A 17,407-nucleotide genomic window follows, 5' to 3' on the forward strand; every position below is an offset into this window, starting at 1 on the left:
ATATTTTGCGTATTAATGCATGCAGAGGAGATGATTTACGATGATGTTGAAAATGGAGATGAAGGTGGAAATAGCTCTCTAGAATATGGGTGGAGTTCGAGTGAGTTTGAAAGCTATGAAGAGCAAAGCGATTCAGAGTGTAAGAATGGAATGCCCAGTTCTTTTCTGCGTGGCAACCACAGAAGACAAGTATGTAACTTTCTTTGGCAGCATTTTTTCTAGCGCATTGTTGACATGCTTCCAAACACTGTAGTTTCCCCCAAGCTTTATGATGTCCATTTTTTCTCATGCATTCGATTTCAAACCACATACGTAGTAATTTAAAAATGAGAGGTGAGAAATATCCAGGCATAGTAAGACAAGAAAGGAAGTTAATAAATGCATACAAATGGAATTTGTCTTTTATAGATACAAAGAATTCTACTAGCATTCATTAAGCAGTGTTGTTTAAGAGATGTGGCTTGTATTCCTAAGACATGTTTCTTTCCACCCTACCATTGTAAAAATCTAAAACTAAGTTTTCTTGCCAAGCATATAGTAAGGGGAAACCTCACTTTATAAATGGTAGTTTCCAGACCTAGACCTGGAAGACTGGGGATTTCTTAAAAGTAAGGGTGAATTCCTAAAGCTTCACTTAAAATCATGAGACCTGCTTGGGTGTGCTTTTAAGTGCAAAACTTTTAAAAGAAGTGTGCATGCACACAAAAGCTTATACCCAGAACAAACTTGGTCTCTAAGGTGGTACTGGACAATTTTTAATTTTTTAAAAAAACAATGATATTTATAATCATCACATACTTTTAAAATTACGGTATTCACAATAATGTACAAAGGACTGTTGTCGTTCTTTAACCTAGTGTCATTGTATTGGTTCAGATGATCTGACGATTCTGTGTTCTACCCAGTCAGAAAAGTTGTCTTGACAAACTTGGAAACAAACCCATTGCTGAGTTGTTTTTTTAGTACGTACTGCTGAAAACAAAAGATAGATTTCCCTTCTACTGGTTGCAAATCCTTTTCTTATCTGGCCGCCAGCATGCATGCTACAGCTCAAGCGCTTTAGAGTAAAGTTTAAGATTGTATCTTTTTGTATGCTATAGCTTTCTCATGACCTAACCCGTTTAAAGGAGCACTATGAGAAAAAGATGAAAGATTTGATGGCAAACACGGTGGGAGCTGTAGAGATTCAGCAACTAAAGCAAAAACATGAGCTGAAGGTAGCGTAGTTGATTTTCGTAACAAGCTAAAATGTTAAAATTATTGTTCTTCCAAACACAATGAACATGTGTTTTAATAAACAAAAGCTGATGCGGAAAACTGGACAGTATGTGTTCAAGCTGTGCTGTCTGCATTGCCCACTGGCCTTAAAAGAACATTGTCAAGGACTTTTATGCCAGATAACTTGCCCTACTGCTTATAACACTTAAAAAGTGAAATGCAAAAGTTATTGTCCATATTGATTTTTTTGTTTTGTTTCTGCTGTTGCAGTCTGATCCATATGGATGTATTATTGTGTCTATAAAGACAGCTGTAGTGGTTGTTGCTTCCAACAAGATCATATAGGTCTTAGCTCTTTTGGATTTTTGAAGATGAAATAAATGGGATTGCTTGCTCTACCTTTTTTAGCTTAAAATAATGTAACTGCTTATGTCAGCACTGCTACTATACAACATTATTTTATCCTTTTTATTGTGGGCAGGAAGAAAATAGTTTGCTACAAAGGGAGGGAAACCAGGTTGTATTCAGCTAACTTTTACTCAGAGTATGCCGGCTGCAATTAACAGCCATGACTAATATAGATCTGTTAATTTCAATGGGTCTGCTTTGAGAAAGTTAGATTGATACAAGTCACTGTGTGTAAATGCAGCCAAGAAGGGGATTATCCACACTCCCTCCCTTAATTCTCTGGAAATGGATCATATTAATTTATGCTTGCTTGTTCATCATCATGCCCTGCCTTTCCCCCTGACAGTATGGAGTTAGTCATTAAAGACATTTTAGGAACACAGTCTCACAATTCCGCAATAAATTTATTTTGAGTGTGTCTTTCAATTTATGTTGGTAGATTTCGCGTCTTGATCCCGAAGGAGCTGAGTGCTCAGAAAAAGGCATCACATTTTTAACTTATTAGATACTGTTTGGATTTAGATACAAAATTTGGATGGAATTTATTCAGGTTCTATTAAGTGATAAGCATCACACATATATTGTATGGATGAATATACGTATGCTTCCACAGCAAATCCATAAAGTATAGATTATCTGGGTTGTGTGTGTTTTTTATAAAAACAACAACACCACACACCTGGAAAGGGCTTTGGCCTCCACAACTTGACAGTGTTCTTTTTAAGAGCAACTATTTGCATGCCCTAGTACCTGCTGCAAATGTTAACAAGCCATTGAATTCCACACTTACTCTTCACTGAACTTGTAGAATGTGTTTAATACTGTCTTGCAGATGCAAAAGCTAATGAGGGCAGCTAGGGAAGGAACCAAAGATGGACTAGAAAAAACGAAAGCGGCTGTGAAGAAAGGCCGGTCTTTCATTAGAACGAAGTCATTTATTAGTCATGGTGCGTATTGACTCTTTCTTTTCTTTTTTTAAAAAAGGTGTATGATCATCCTTTCTCATCCTGAGGGTTGCAGTTCATTGTGGGGCCACTTTGTGCCACTGGTGGGCAGGGCAAGGGTTAAAGGGGCCAGGCACAGAGTGAAGAGATGGGACACTTACATTAGCCTATGATCCACACACACACAATATTCAGAGGTTCACACACACGAAGCCTACTTTCTACTCTCCATCTAGACAAGCAAAAGGCATTATCAGAGTAGCACATTCCAGCCAAGCAAAAGTGGTCCAGGAGGACCAGGGTTGTGGGTCTGAGGTTCCCCATCCCTGATGTACAGCCCACTTCTCTGGAAATAAATTGGATTCATTTGTAAGCCAAGTAATGTCTGGTGTCACCTAAATAGCCCTGTTGACTTTGAAGCCATGCTGCTTGTATAACTTGCTACACCTTCTTACGCAGTTGTTCTTGTGTATTGAGAAAGAAGAAAGTACAAAACAATGACAAAGAGAGGTTACATATGAATAGTCAAGGATAATGTTCTGCCTCTTTTTGTTGTAATTAATGCTCCTCTTTTAGGTAAGCATTAAATCAGGGGACGTGGGTGGCCCTGTGGTCTAAACCACTGAGCCTCTTGGGCTTGCCGATCAGAAGATCGGCGGTTTGAATCCCCGCGACAGGGTGAGCTCCCGTTGCTCGGTCCCAGCTCCTGCCAACCTAGCAGTTCGAAAGCACGCCAAAAAGTGCAAGTAGATAAATAGGTGCCGCTCTGGGGGGAAGGTGCGCTGCTCTGGTTTCGCCAGAAGCTGCTTAGTCATGCTGGCCACATGGCCTGGAAAAACTGTCTGTGACAAACACCGGCTCCCTCAGCCTGTAAAGCGAGATTAGCGCCGCAACCCTAGAGTCGTCTGCGACTGGACTTAACTATCAGGGATCCTTTACCTTTACCTTTTTTAACGCTCCTTTTTTAGGTAAGTGTTAAATCAGTCTCGAGTCCAGCTTGGTGCAAGGACCAGGATGTTACTTAACTACACTTACTGTGTAGTCGTGGGCGAATGGTTCTTCTGAATGCACACTGTGATGGACTTGCATCCTGGACATACAGTGTCTTTTCAAGCTACAGATCTTTCATTATGGATGGTTATTCAGAAGATGTGTTCATTTCATGAAATAATACTGAAGCAAATGCAGCGATGTTACAGTTAATCTCATCCAAAGAATACATGTTTTTATTGCCTGCATCTGTAATATATATGTGAAGGAAATCTAGCATATTAAAATATTTCTATAGACCATAGATCAACCTGCCTAGAAGAAGAGGAACTGTTTATTGATGTAGACTGTATGCATACAGAGGCAATCATGACACCGATGCCCGATGGATTATCGCAACAACAGGTTTGTGTGATGGCTGTTGAAACTGAACCCTCTTTCTGTGTCCTTTGTAGAATAAGTTGTGCAGTATTTGCTCATTATAAAACTGAGGGTGAAAACCAAGTTGGTTCAAATGCAAGGATGTTAACACCCTTAAGTGGAGGGTTTTTTGGAGGAGAAAATGAAAAATGTACCTTCATTGCATAAATCATTACGATTGATTCTATTCAGTTATTTGCAGGCAGCATGTTAATATTCTGTATGCTGATTTCCTGTGATAGCGCACTGCAAAAGTGTTCAAAAAACAGGAAAGCCAAAATTGGTTTCATAAGTAACTTGCCCTAAACATCTCCCTATAAAGCTTTTGAGGCTCCACATATTGTAGAATTATTTGCCAAACCAACAACAAATCTTCACTGGCCACCTTGCTTACCTACTCATATCTGTGTTAGGCATTTCTGGCTTAAAAAAAACTTTTGTGAAGCTTCACTTGATTCAATCTATACTTACCATAGGTGAGCAAGGTAGTTGTGTATAAGCTTTTACTTTGGATGTGGCATCATCTTCCAGATGATGCACCTCAATTCCCATCGTCTCCGGCTGTTTTCCATGCTGGCTGGGGCTGGTGGGAGACTTGCAGCATCTGTGGGGGAAACAGATTTTCCATCATTGCCCTGCTGCTTGGTAGCAATTTTGGGGGAAAATGTATTTAAACCTGCACATGCTGCTGCTTGCCACAGGGTGGCATAATAGGATTCCTGTTTCCTTTTTTAACCACCAGTCATTGCACTTTGCAGATTACCAAGGCTATAAATGCTAGATCACTTAATCATTTTGGTTCTTACGTTTTTAGTCCTTTGATGAACCAATACTGTGGTTTTTTCTGAACTTAAAAATAATGTGAGATGCCTTAATTGTTTCCCGTTAGTGTTGGTCATGGTACGCAGTAAAAATATAATCATAGTGAACTCAAAATATTGTACCCAGCTTAAGTCACTCTTGGAGAACACTCATTGAAATCAATGGAATTGAGGCAGTCATGTGTATTGATTTCAGAGTATGATTTAGTTGGTTAAAAAACTGATCAAGCAGCTCAGGCATTTGCCTTGGTTGTACTCTAAAACCAAGGCAATAAGGGTTGCCATATTTTGAAGAGCCAAAAAGAGAACACATTTGCTGAGTTCAACCATGGGTCACTATGACAACTCTACCCATGAAAAAGAGGGCATGTCCTGGAAAAAAAAGAGGACATTTAGCAGCCTAAAGAATCCACAAAAACATTGCGGCAATGTCGATTGCTGCTTCTCTTAAATAAAAATAAACAAAATAATTCAAGGAGCTTGAATAAAGAAATAAAGGATGCAGCCTGTTTCTGCAACCTTGGCACCCATTGCCTGTAAGTCAGGTAGGGGAACCTTTTAGTCCAGATATATGCCTGTTCTTCTGTGTATTGGAAAATGGACACAAATATAGTAGTAAAATAAACTCGGTTTTGATCTTCTGTGTACATTTAAACAGTTAAGAATATTTGGTCATGGCGATCCAATTATACTTATGAGTGGAGTATGCGTGTATTTTCTTTTCTTGATTTAGTTTTTGTACACAGTATATGACGTTGGTTTTTGTTTTGTTGCCAGTCAGGTAAAGTGAGGTTTGTGCTCATATAACATATCCGTAATAATAATAATAATTTATTATTTGTACCCCGCCCATCTGGCTGGGCCTCCCCAGCCACTCTGGGCGGCTTCCATAGAAACAAAAAATACAGTAAAATATCACAGATTAAAAACTTCCCTGAGCAGGGCTGCCTTAAGATGTCTAATAATAATAACTTGGGGATACCTTCTAAGGTTATCCCCATCATTGTGTATGCACAAGAATACACAAGGAACCCATTCAAAAAGGAAATTAAAATAGGCACCGCCACCTGTTCTGAATCTTTGACGCCACCATCTGCCCTCTTCCATGCAGAGAGAACAAGCTGTAATTCAGCAAAGTAGCAGATCTAGTTAGCTATGTATGTGGGACTGCAGCAGTAGATTGCCTTTGGTTAAGGCTACCATCAGGCAAGCAAGAAGGCAGCGGAAGGTTGTGTGAAATATAGTGCTGTATCCAACTAAGTTATTGTACAAGCTCATCAACTTGTGCAAGTGCAATGGAACTACTACTGCACTCCTCCAAATCGGGTCCCCCAACCTTCCAGAGCAAATTTGGAAGTATTCCTTAACCCCAGTTCTCAGTGTGTCATTCCTTGCATGTGTGTTTTTTGTTGTACAGGTGGTGAGAAGATACATTTTAGGTGCCGTGGTTGACAGTGAGAAAAATTACGTGGATGCTCTCAAAAGGATTCTAGAGGTATCTCAATGCCTTTTCCCCTTTTATAACTTTGAAAGATCATTCTTTTGCTAGAAATAAGTTGTCGCAAATGTGTAATTGATTGCTGCTGATGTGTTTACTTATAATGAAAAACCTTTATTTGAATTATGGCTGTAACTACTTTATCTTTTCTTAAAAAAAAAATCAGCAGTACGAGAAGCCTCTTTCAGAAATGGAACCCAAATTATTGAGCGAGAGGAAACTGAAGATGGTGTTTTACCGAATTAAGGAGATTCTTCAGTGCCATTCCATGTTTCAGATAGCACTGGCCAGTCGTGTCTCTGAGTGGGATTCTGTTGAGATGATTGGAGATGTCTTCGTTGCATCGGTACGTAAACCATCACAGTTATATAAGTGGCCAAACTTGCCCCGCTGCTGCTGTTGCTGCCTGTTTGATTTAAGACTGAGCTTGGCAACAAAATTAGAAAACAGCTCTGGTTGTGCCAAGTTCAGTGCAGATCCTCATTGCCCCCTTGATAACCAGAGCATAAGAAGGTCAAAACATGTTGCCCACTAGCCCCTGCCTGTGTTCCCACATAGCCTGGCCTGTCGCCTGCTTCTCAGTTGCTTAGCAGTGGCAGCAGATGGAAAGTCCTTGCCTCAAACCTTCTGGTATGTAGCTGCAGCATGTCAGAGACACTAGGGCAGGGATATCCAATCTGGTGTCCTATTATTGGACTCCAACTCCCATCAGCCCCTGCTAGCATAGCCAGCAGGAAGGGATGATGGGATTTGTAGACCAACAACTTCTAGAGTTTGACTACTGCAATGCGCTCTACGTGGGGCTACCTTTGAAGGTGACCCGGAAACTGCAATTAATCCAGAATGCAGCAGCTAGACCACATAACACCGGTTCTGAGAGATCTGCATTGGCTCCCAGTATGTTTCCGAGCACAATTCAAAGTGTTGGTGCTGACATTTAAAGCCCTAAACGGCCTCGGTCCTGTATACCTGAAGGAGCGTCTCCACCCCCATCATTCAGCCCGGACACTAAGATCCAGTGCAGAGGGCCTTCTGGCGGTTCCCTCATTGCGAGAAGTGAGGTTACAGGAAACCAGACATAGGGCTTTCTTGGTAGTGGCGCCCACCCTGTGGAACACCCTCCCTTCAGATGTGAAGTAAATAGGCAGCTATCCTATCTTTAAAAGACATCTGAAGGCAGCCCTGTTCAGGGAAGTTTTTACTATTTAATGCTGTACTGTTTTTAACACTTGATTAGGAGCTGCCCAGAGTGGCTGGGGAAACTCAGCCAGATGGGCGGGGGATAAATAATAAATTATTATTATATATATTATATAGAGGGCATCATGCTAGCTATCCCTGCCCTGAGAAATGCAGCTTTCCCTGCATGTCAATACAAAAGACTTAGATACCCTAGGGAAAAGGGAAACAGATTAACCCAGCTCCATTATATTTGGGGCACTGCTTTAGTAGTTATACCAGCAGGTGCCAGTTTAGTGGCTTGGGAAATCTCCCGAAAGATATAATTGCTGTCACAACTGCTGCTGTTGCCGCCAGTTAGGTAAGTGGGAAGTGAGTTATTCTTGGCATGGACTGAAATGTGATAGGAAGAACCCACAGGGACATAAAGCTCACCTCCTTTTTCTGGCAAGGGGTGCACCCAGAAGAACCACGTATTCACGGCGTAGGTTTCTGCCTTTTGAAAGAACGACGTGACCTGATGCTGGCTTGGTTATGTGCACAGAATGGAAGATGGCAGGATCTCCAAGGATGTGCTCTCCAGGGAGCTAGCTTCAGGCACCAGACCAATTGGCAGGCCAACTCTGTATTACAAAGATGTCTGCAAACATATGACATGAAGACTGGCAACATGGACCCCACTGTGTGGCAATCCCTTGCAGACGACTGCGGTGCCTGGAAACAGACAGACAGGTTGTGCATCCATAGCAGTGATCAGAGGAGGAATGACTGCTGCGAGGAGCGCAGGAAGAGGAAATGTCATGATATACCTACATGAGCCCAACTGGATGTCTTCATCTGCGCCAGCTGCAACAAAACATGTCTCCCCCATATCAGTCTCTACGGCCACAGCAGGCCTGTAACCTTCCAACAGATTGACTTCATACCCAAAGGCGCACTCCTCCCATGGTCTCCTGAGACAAATGCCAACAATATTTACATTTTCACCCCACTTTTTGTCATGGAACTCAAAATGCAGTCTCCCCTCCAGGCACTGACCAGACCTCTTTGGCTTTTCAACACGTTTGTTAGTCTACTGCATAGTTTTTGAGTTGCTGAAGATGGGTGGAATTTAGGAATGTTTGGACTGAGATCAAACTACTTCCTCCCCCTCCCCAAAACTATGTTCTTGAATTGTCAAAGTCCTTAAGTACAGTATAATCTGGATTTAACTGCCATATAACTTCTGTGAGTCTTAAGTGTTGAATTAAGAGGCTGGTTGCTGAACTATGGCGAAGCGATTAGAGCTTGGTGCTCTGACGTAGATAATGCGAAGGAGCTAAAAGATTTCCGACTTGACTCTCTTTTTTATGTATTTCAGTTTTCTAAATCTATGGTGCTGGATGCTTACAGCGAGTATGTAAATAATTTTAGCACTGCTGTGGGGATTCTCAAGAAAACGTGTGCCACTAAACCTGCCTTCCTTGAATTTTTAAAGGTGAGTGTATTGGGCTTTTTAAATTCTGAAGTAGGTGGGGCAAATAGGAGATCACAAACTGAGGGAAGGATCTGTCTCTGTGGCTTCGTTTTTGGTAGTTTGGTTTCATGGTTTGTCAAGGCAATTATGAATAACCAGTGTTCAGATTTTGGACTCAATTAATTTAATTCTATGGATACATGACCTTCTGGTCATAAGTAATGGTAAAATATTTACAGCCATCTCTGCAGTATCGCTTAGTGAACTATTATCCTTTCCATGTCTAAAGCTCAGACTGTAAGTACCATTGTTTGTGTAGCCAAAATTGTACTTTTCACATGCAAGAGGGAGCATGCCCAGGGGTGCTCCAAAGTTCGCAGAAAAACATAAACTCCTTAAAAAAGGCTTTCAGGGGGAACCTTCCAAGCAGCCATGCAAGGCCTGAGCACACTCATAGGGTACAAATTGTTTGCTAACAGTGTGAGGTGAAACCATGGAGGGGGAATGGAATGGAATAGCTAGACTCTTGAACTTGAGAACTCCATGCTGCAACATTTTGTCGAGGGTCTTGACCTGTAGAAATCTACCTTTTGGCGAAGCACAATGTAAAAATGGGCACACAGTGGCCATATTAGCACATAATGCTGACCAAAAAACCATCGTTGGCTACATTGGACAGAGCATGGGTTGCATGCTAGTGCAGTCACCTTGGACAGTCCTCCCCACCCCTCAAGTTGAGAAACAAACCAGGGAATGGTTGGTTTAGCATTGCCTCCAAACAAACCACAATCAGAAGCTTTGCTTCCCAATCATGATTCGCTAGTGAGAAACAAATGGCAAGTGACACAAAATCACCCACTCCTTTATTTATTTCCCTACTCTAGGAAGAGAGGAGCAAAAGCTGTACATAGCTTATGCACTGGCTAATTTGCCTAATTGAGCCTCTTGGGCTTGCCGGTCAGAAGGTTGGCGATTTGAATCCCCGCGACGGGGTGAGTTCCCATTGCTCCGTCGCAGCTACTGCCAACCCAGCAGTTCGAAAGCACACCAGTACAAGTAGATAAATAGGTACTGCTGCGGTGGGAAGGCGAATGCCCTGTTTTCCGTCACGATGTTCCGCTGTGCCAGAAGTGGTTTAGCTATGCTGGCCACATGACCTGGAAAAGCTGTCTGTGGACAAACACCGGGTCCCTCGGCCTGAAAGCAAGATGAGCACCGCAACCCCATAGTCGCCTTTGACTAGACTTAACCATCCAGAGGTCCTTTATATGTGAATACAACTTTTACCTCTGTTATTAAAAAAAATGTGGTTGATACAAAGAAAGACTTGACCCTTTCTCATTACAGCAATGCCAAGAATCTAGTCCTGATAGAGTTACACTCTATGGCTTAATGATGAAACCCATACAACGCTTTCCTCAGTTCATCCTACTGCTACAGGCAAGTGCAGTCTGATCATTCAAAGTACTTGCATGCACTGTTCATTGGTTACAGCTCAATGTTATTTGGCTAATTCTAAGTAAAAATTAAATGCACCATGTAATGTACTATGCAGCTGTATTTTTGAAGCCAATGAGACTGTGTATGTTTTCATCAAGAAATGGTACAAGTATTACCCAATTTCATATACAAATAAATGCAAATGGTTTTCATGAGCAGTTTGAATTTTCCATCTGCTTTGTTTTGTATGCTGTTCCATATCCAGTTGCGAGCTCGAGGAGCAATTATGCAATGTACCTATTCATAAGAATAATATTGCAACCTGACATGCAATATATCACCAGTGCCAAATAGATTCTTCAGGAAAATTGGAGGGGGCAGGGCAAGATGGGATGGAAGTCAAAAGGCTGAACACCTCCTCAGTGCAACATATTGCTGCAGATCCTACTTGTAGTATATAGTTTCATAAGCTTTTCTTCCGCAGTCCTCCCCCGCTTCCAGTGCTGGCATTAATAGCCTCCTGATAGCCTCCTAAATGGGACGTGGGTGGTTCTGTGGGTTAAACCACAGAGCCTAGGACTTGCAGATCAGAAGGTTGGCGGTTCAAATCCCTGCAACGGGGTGAGTGCCCGTTGCTCAGTCCCTGCTCCTGCCCACCTAGCAGTTCGAAAGCATGTCAAAGTGCTAGTAGATAAATAGGTACTGCTCCAGCAGGAAGGTAAACGGCGTTTCCATGCATTGCTCTGGTTCGCCAGAAGCAGCTTAGTCATGCTGGCCACATGACCCGGAAGCTGTACGCCAGCTTCCTCAGCCAGTAAAGCGAGATGAGCACTGCAACCTCAGACTCGTCCACGACTGGACCTAATGGTCAGGGGTCCCTTTACCTTTACCTTTAGCCTCCTAATGCCTGAGCCATATGAGCTCCATGTCTGTGAAAAAGATACTGCTTAGTTGGTTACCTTTTATTATAGAGCCATGACTACATGGAATTTAGTAGGGCCATGTTGCAAAATATCCTTTGGAACATAAAACTTTCCACGGAAATATAGAACTTGCCCTACAGTACAGGTGATGATCTGATGGACTGGAACCATTGATAACACTTCCTCATTTTCCCCCTTATGCAATACATAGATGCTGATATTTTGCACCCAAATTATCAGTATTGTGTGGCAAGAGCAGGACAGGAGGAGCATAGCAGCCACAATCTTTGCTATGAGAAGCCTGCATGTTTGCTCATTTGCATGGCTTAGTGCTGCACATGCAACTGTATATTCGAATGTAATGTACAGCCCACAACATAGAAATAGGTTTAAATGGATTAATGAGCGATTGATAGGAAACTATCATCCGGTTAAAATATGGCCCTTGCCTCACCCCTCCATGTGAAGAAGAGTTGTAAGAAGACATCTCAGGCTTTAACAACCTGGATGTGGATGGAGCTTTGTCAAATCTGGGGTACTGGGGACATTTCTGTGTGTGCATCTTTCTTGACATGCCAACCATATTCTCAGGCACATGCAATAGGTGTACTTTAGAGATTATGATGGGGGGGAAGGCTTGACATTACTGCTTGGGTATCCTGAGATCCTAAAAAAAAAAATCTTGACTTGTGCTGAAATAGTAACCATAATAATTTGGGTTTTTTTTTTGGGGGGGGTCTTTTAAGGATATGTTGAAGAACACGACTAAAGGCCACCCTGACAGACTGCCTCTACAGATGGCCCTCACAGAGCTTGAAACGTTGGCAGAGAAATTGAACGAAAGGAAAAGGGATGCAGATCAGCGCTGCGAAATAAAACAAATCGCAAAAGCCATGAATGAGCGTTATTTGAACAAGGTTGGAACAGCCATCCTTTTGCTCCTTCCTGATTTCTCTTGTAGAGGAAGTAGATATCAGACAAACCAGATGCCTTCCACATTGAGAGTGTGGGTGTCTATTTTCCCCCCTTCCTGTGCTGGAATATGGCATTTTGAGGTCATGTGTTTGGTTCAGTAGCACTGTGATGCTGACAAGCCATCTTCTAAAACGTACCATGTGCTTTGGGCTAGCAATTGTGGTGGAGATGTTTACCCACCAAGGTCAATAACTTTTTTTGTCTTTATCCTTCCCCATATCTTCAACACATACTTTGCACAAATGTATTTGTGTTTCAAGCAAACTGGAAAACACAACTCCAGCCAGTACCTTTTAACCTTTCTTCCACTAATGTTGTGTAGGATATATGTTTCAAAGGCAATTTTTCCTTTTTTTAAAAAATGGAGTTGGAAACTAGTATGAAATAAGTGGGCATGACATGAACACACCAAAAAAATAAGCACTTCTTCTAAGTCCCACTTACCCCATTGGGAAAGATTTAAACAAAGGCAAAAACATTCTTTTTTAATCAGGCCTGTAGATTTTTTTGTTTTTGCTGGTTTAAATGTATGTGTTAGCTTTTTGCTTAAAATATTGAATGCTACTTTGAATTTCCATGGCAAACAAGCGACTAATAATTTTAATTTTAGATTTAGTTATTAAATTTAAGTTGTTGTTGTTGTTGTTGTTGTTATATACTACTACTACTACTACTACTACTACTACTACTACTACTAATAAAAACAATAATGCTTCCATTAAGTAGAAAATAAGTGTGACCAAGGGAACAAGCAGGAGTCAGACTGGTGGGTTGGTTTGTGTTGATGAGTGTGCAGTGCTATGAGCCCTTCTTTTATACTATGTCTGTCTCCATTCAAATACTAAAACATATTCTAAGGCTGGATTGAGCCAGCAGCGGAGCAAGCCGATTGGGCGCCTGGGGCGGTGCGTGTGCTCTGCGGCCAGGGGCAGGGCCAGCCGCCCGCAGGACAGGGCGAGCCAGGGCAGGATGCTCCGCGGGGCTCCGAGGAGTCTGCCTGCCTCCTCCCACTCAGCCGCCCTACAGCTGAGGAGGAGCCAGCGGGTGGACCTTTCGGGGCAGCATGGAGCCTGCGGGCGCCCAAGCCACTGTGTCACTCTCAGGAGAGTGCAGGCCCCGTGGTGAGTGCCGCCTGGCATTTTGTCACGCCTTTCAGTTGTGACACCTGGGGTGGCCCACCCCCACCGCACCCCCTTCCTCCACCCCTGGATTGAGGCTGTATCATTTTTGCCTTAAGAACACCCCATCAGAGTAGGAATCAACAGCTGTGGCCTCTGGAGTTGGAGTTGCCAACCTAAAGGCAAAAGGAGGGTTTAGGCAGCGGTTCTCAACCTGTGGGTCCACAGATGTTGTTGGACTACAACTCCCATCATCCCTGAGCTCTGGCCTTGCTAGCTAGAGGTGATGGGAGTTGTAGTTCAACAACTTCTGGGGACCCACAGGTTGAGAAAGGCTGGTTTAGAGGGAGTGTCTGTAGCAAAACAAAATTCTTGTTACTCAGTAATAATTGCAACCACCACCCCTTGACCCCATTCTCAAAGTGATTATTCAAGGAACTTGCATTGACATAGCCAAGGTTTTAATAAAATTTTAAAAAACTGTTGTGCGTGCCTGATCCTGATTCATAGAAGCTTTTAAAGCAAAAAATAAAAACCCCATTTCTAGGAGTGTTATGAATTAGTTCTCTCTCCCTCTCTCTCTCTCTTGCAAAACTTCAGTTACTTAGCAGTGGGAACAGGTGCCTCGTGCGAACTGATGATATGCTGGAAACTGTTTACAATGACAGAGGAGAAATCGTGAAAACCAAAGAGCGGCGACTCTTCATGTTAAATGATGTACTGATGTGTGCGACTGTGAATGTCCGGTAAGATTCTACCTGCATTCTCTAAAACAGAGAGTGGGAGAGTTCCTGAAATTTGGCAGCACTGTTTTGCCTTTTTTTTATTATTATTGTGCTGATCACTGTGATGTTGAGGTGTTCCATGGGTTTGAGGAGATAAATAAAATACCTATGGGAGATATCAAAAAGCACCTCAAAAGTGATTGCAAGCCATTGCAGGCACTGCACCCCATAAGCAGGGTATCACTTCCTTATCCCAGTACTCTGAAATCTTTGTGCCTTCTGCTTCCTCTATGTTTGTGGTTCAGAGAGATACGATCCCTCATAACCTTTCTCAAGAGTAGCCAAAATATGTAACTACAGAGAGTGCAACAAGTCCTCCTCTAGGCAGGTGGGCAGGGAGAGTGGCTTGGTTGCTGCTCCTGTTGCAGCTTAGCTGTGGGGTACCCTGAAGAGTGTGGGACACAGATGGTGCTGTGGGTTAAACCACAGAGCCTAGGACTTGCGATCAGAAGGTCGGTTTTTCGAATCCCCGCGATGGGGTGAGCTCCCGTTGCTCGGTCCCTGCTCCTGCCAACCTAGCAGTTCGAAAGCACGCCAGTGCATGTAGATAAATAGGTACCGCTCCGGTGAGAAGGTAAACAGCGTTTCCGTGTGCTGCTCTGGTTCACCAGAAGCAGCTTAGTCATGCTGGCCACATAACCCAGAAGCTGTCCCTCGGCCAATAAAGCGAGATGAGTGCCGCAGCCCCAGAGTTAGCCATGACTGGACCTAATGGTCAGGGGTCCCTTTACCTTTTAAGAGATCTTTACAGCTGTGAATCTTAGGTACGCTTGAGAGTAAGCCCCAACTTAATTCAGTGATACTTATGTCTGAGTAAACATTCATAAAACAGGCTGCAAAAGTGCCTGGCTTGTTTGGGAGCCAGATTGTTAGTGTCAGATCTATGATTTTATAGTCAACTCAGAGCGGAGTTATAAACTATTAGTATACACTGCAGAAAAGGAGAGACTGTGTGTGTGTGTGTGCGCGCGCGCACACACACATCCATGCATGTGGGGGGCTGCATGATGTGCATGTTTGTTGTGTGTGTGTGTGTGTGTGAATTTCTAAGTTTTGTGAAGTGGCTACACACCGCTTTTGCATGTGGTTCTTGGTGGACTGGCCAAGGAGCAATGCTGCCCTAAGGCTGAAAAGGATAACTGAGAATGTGGAGAGAGAGAGAGTGCAGTTATGCTGAACAGAAACTGTGTTGCTGTAACTGTTACACAAGACTTTTCTGTTCTGCTGATTCTGTGAATATGGGCAGGGACCCAGGTCAGTGAGAATGCATGCTTTTTATATAGAAGGTCTCTTGTTTAATATCCAACATCAAGGGATATCTGCTAGAACTATAGCACTGGGTTAGATGGCTTGAGAATCTGGACTAAATCACCTTGATTTCTGTTGCCCTTCAGATTGTTGTTGTTATTATATTTATACCCTGCCCACCTGCCTGGTTTTCCCCAGCCACTCTGGGCAGCAACTAGCAGGATAGTAAAAATACGAAAAAAAAATCGAACATTAAAAACTTCACAGGGCTGCCTTCAAATGTTTTCAATAAAAGTTAGATAGTTGTTTATTTCTCCCTGTGTTCCACAGGGAGGATACCACTACCGAGAAGGCCCTCTGCCTGGTTCCCTGTAACTTCACTTCTTGCAGTGAGGGAACGAGCAGAAGGCCCTCGGAGGAGGACCTCAGCATCCAGGCTGAACAATGGGGGTGGAGACGCTCCTTTAGGTCTACTGTGCCAAGGCCACTTACTCTAACTCAAACTCTCATCACCCCTTGCAGACTGTTGGGAGATAATATGAGTTGCATTCCAGCAGCATTCTGAAGGATGCTGAGTTTGTTTAGACCTAACTCACTGTGAGCTGTTTGGCTTTTTCTGTGGGTGCGGATTAGAAAGTACCTTTTTGTTTGTAGATATTAACACTGTAATCATTCCTGTTTTGAATGTGGGAGATGTGGGACAGCTCTGTTTTAAGCTCTGGCATAGATTTTCCTGACATATACACATTCCATCTTTTAAAATAGGTCACCAATGCCCATCCTACAAATCCGATCAAATGGAGTGAGGATTGCAGAAGCTATTTGCATAATATAATTAGGCCATGATGCAGCAAATCTTTTTGCTCCATGTTTTGCAGATCACAGTTGGGCTCCTTCCCCCTTTTGTTTCTCCCATTGTTCACAAACAAGTGGACAAGTCACAGTGCATTATTCAAGCCCCATCTAGTGCTGCTAGGAATCTCGAGAGAGAGAGAGGGTTGCATGAGGGCGTAGGTGGCACATATTTACAAATGTAGGCTGAGTTGGTCTCTCATCACATAGAAGCTCTATTCAGCAGCATTCCTATGGCAACTGCAACATGTCCTCTGAATTTGACATATTGAAGAAAACAGGCCTACCCTGTTTCTGAGCACCAGTTTAAAAACGCTAGAAGGAAAAAGGAACCTTCTCAACTTAAGCAAGCAATTCTGATCCAAGATTTCTCTAGATATAGTCATATGTGTTGTTAACAACTTTTAAGCATATTGAATCGCATCCAGACTGCCCTTCTGCAAATGGCTGAGGTTCAACAATATCTACTGGAGAGCAGTGTAGAAGGGATGATTGCCACTTCTAAGCTGCATTCTCATCGCCAAGTTGAATGTTGTTTGCAGGGTATGTCGTCCACCTCCAAGCATCTAGCACATTTTTTCCAGAAGCACAGGAGACTGTAGGAAGAAGGGGGAGCCAGCAAAAATTGCCTCCTTCCTACAGAGCGTCCAATGGACAGAGTTCTGCCCACAGGTTGTTTAGATGCTGTTATCATTAATGGGGTTTATAATTTCTCCAACTTTCTCCTCTCCTTCCATCTGAAAATTTACGGTCTTGTTATGCATTCATGATTTAAAATGAAGGGTTGTTGTGGCTATTCTAATATTTCTCCTTTTCTACTGTGTGCCTGGTTTTTTTCCTCTTGTAGGATTTTCCTCTTGTAGGATTTTTTATGAACATATATATTTAATCTATCAGCCTTCATTCATATGCTTGTTCTTAGGGCCAGCCCTATCATAAGGCAGAATGAAGGTTGCCGCCTCAGGCAGCTGATTTTGGGTGTCATTGAAGTGTAGCAAACAGTTAAGTTACTTATTATCATTGTTATTATCAGGGAAGAAGAGAGTCACTTGTCAGAAACAAAAACTTGAGGTGGGGGTGGGATTCTAGTTGCTGGTTCGCCTCGCACAGCATAACGCCTTGGGCTGGTTCC

General features: G+C 42.8%; 1 protein-coding gene across 8 annotated transcripts in view; it reads left to right on the forward strand.

Moving 5' to 3' along the window:
- ARHGEF10 (Rho guanine nucleotide exchange factor 10) overlaps window positions 1–17,407 on the forward strand; it is a 92,673-nt gene that overhangs the window by 29,185 nt on the left and 46,081 nt on the right. For 3 of the 8 annotated variants that reach the window (XM_083431436.1, XM_083431437.1, XM_083431438.1), the window contains exons 8-17: window positions 26–189; window positions 1,101–1,217; window positions 2,459–2,573; window positions 3,859–3,965; window positions 6,219–6,296; window positions 6,466–6,645; window positions 8,839–8,955; window positions 10,282–10,374; window positions 12,044–12,214; window positions 13,991–14,136. In XM_083431436.1, the coding sequence (XP_083287562.1) occupies window positions 26–189; window positions 1,101–1,217; window positions 2,459–2,573; window positions 3,859–3,965; window positions 6,219–6,296; window positions 6,466–6,645; window positions 8,839–8,955; window positions 10,282–10,374; window positions 12,044–12,214; window positions 13,991–14,136 (1,288 nt within the window). Of the gene's footprint in view, window positions 1–25; window positions 190–1,100; window positions 1,218–2,434; window positions 2,574–3,858; window positions 3,966–6,218; window positions 6,297–6,465; window positions 6,646–8,838; window positions 8,956–10,281; window positions 10,375–12,043; window positions 12,215–13,990; window positions 14,137–17,407 lie in introns of all 8 variants that reach the window. The other 5 variants (XM_083431441.1, XM_083431443.1, XM_083431442.1 and 2 more) reach the window with 2 other exon arrangements.

The sequence above is a fragment of the Podarcis tiliguerta genome (genome assembly GCF_965153285.1).
Source record: "Podarcis tiliguerta genome assembly, chromosome: 3".
NCBI classification, from domain to species: Eukaryota; Metazoa; Chordata; class Lepidosauria; order Squamata; family Lacertidae; genus Podarcis; species Podarcis tiliguerta.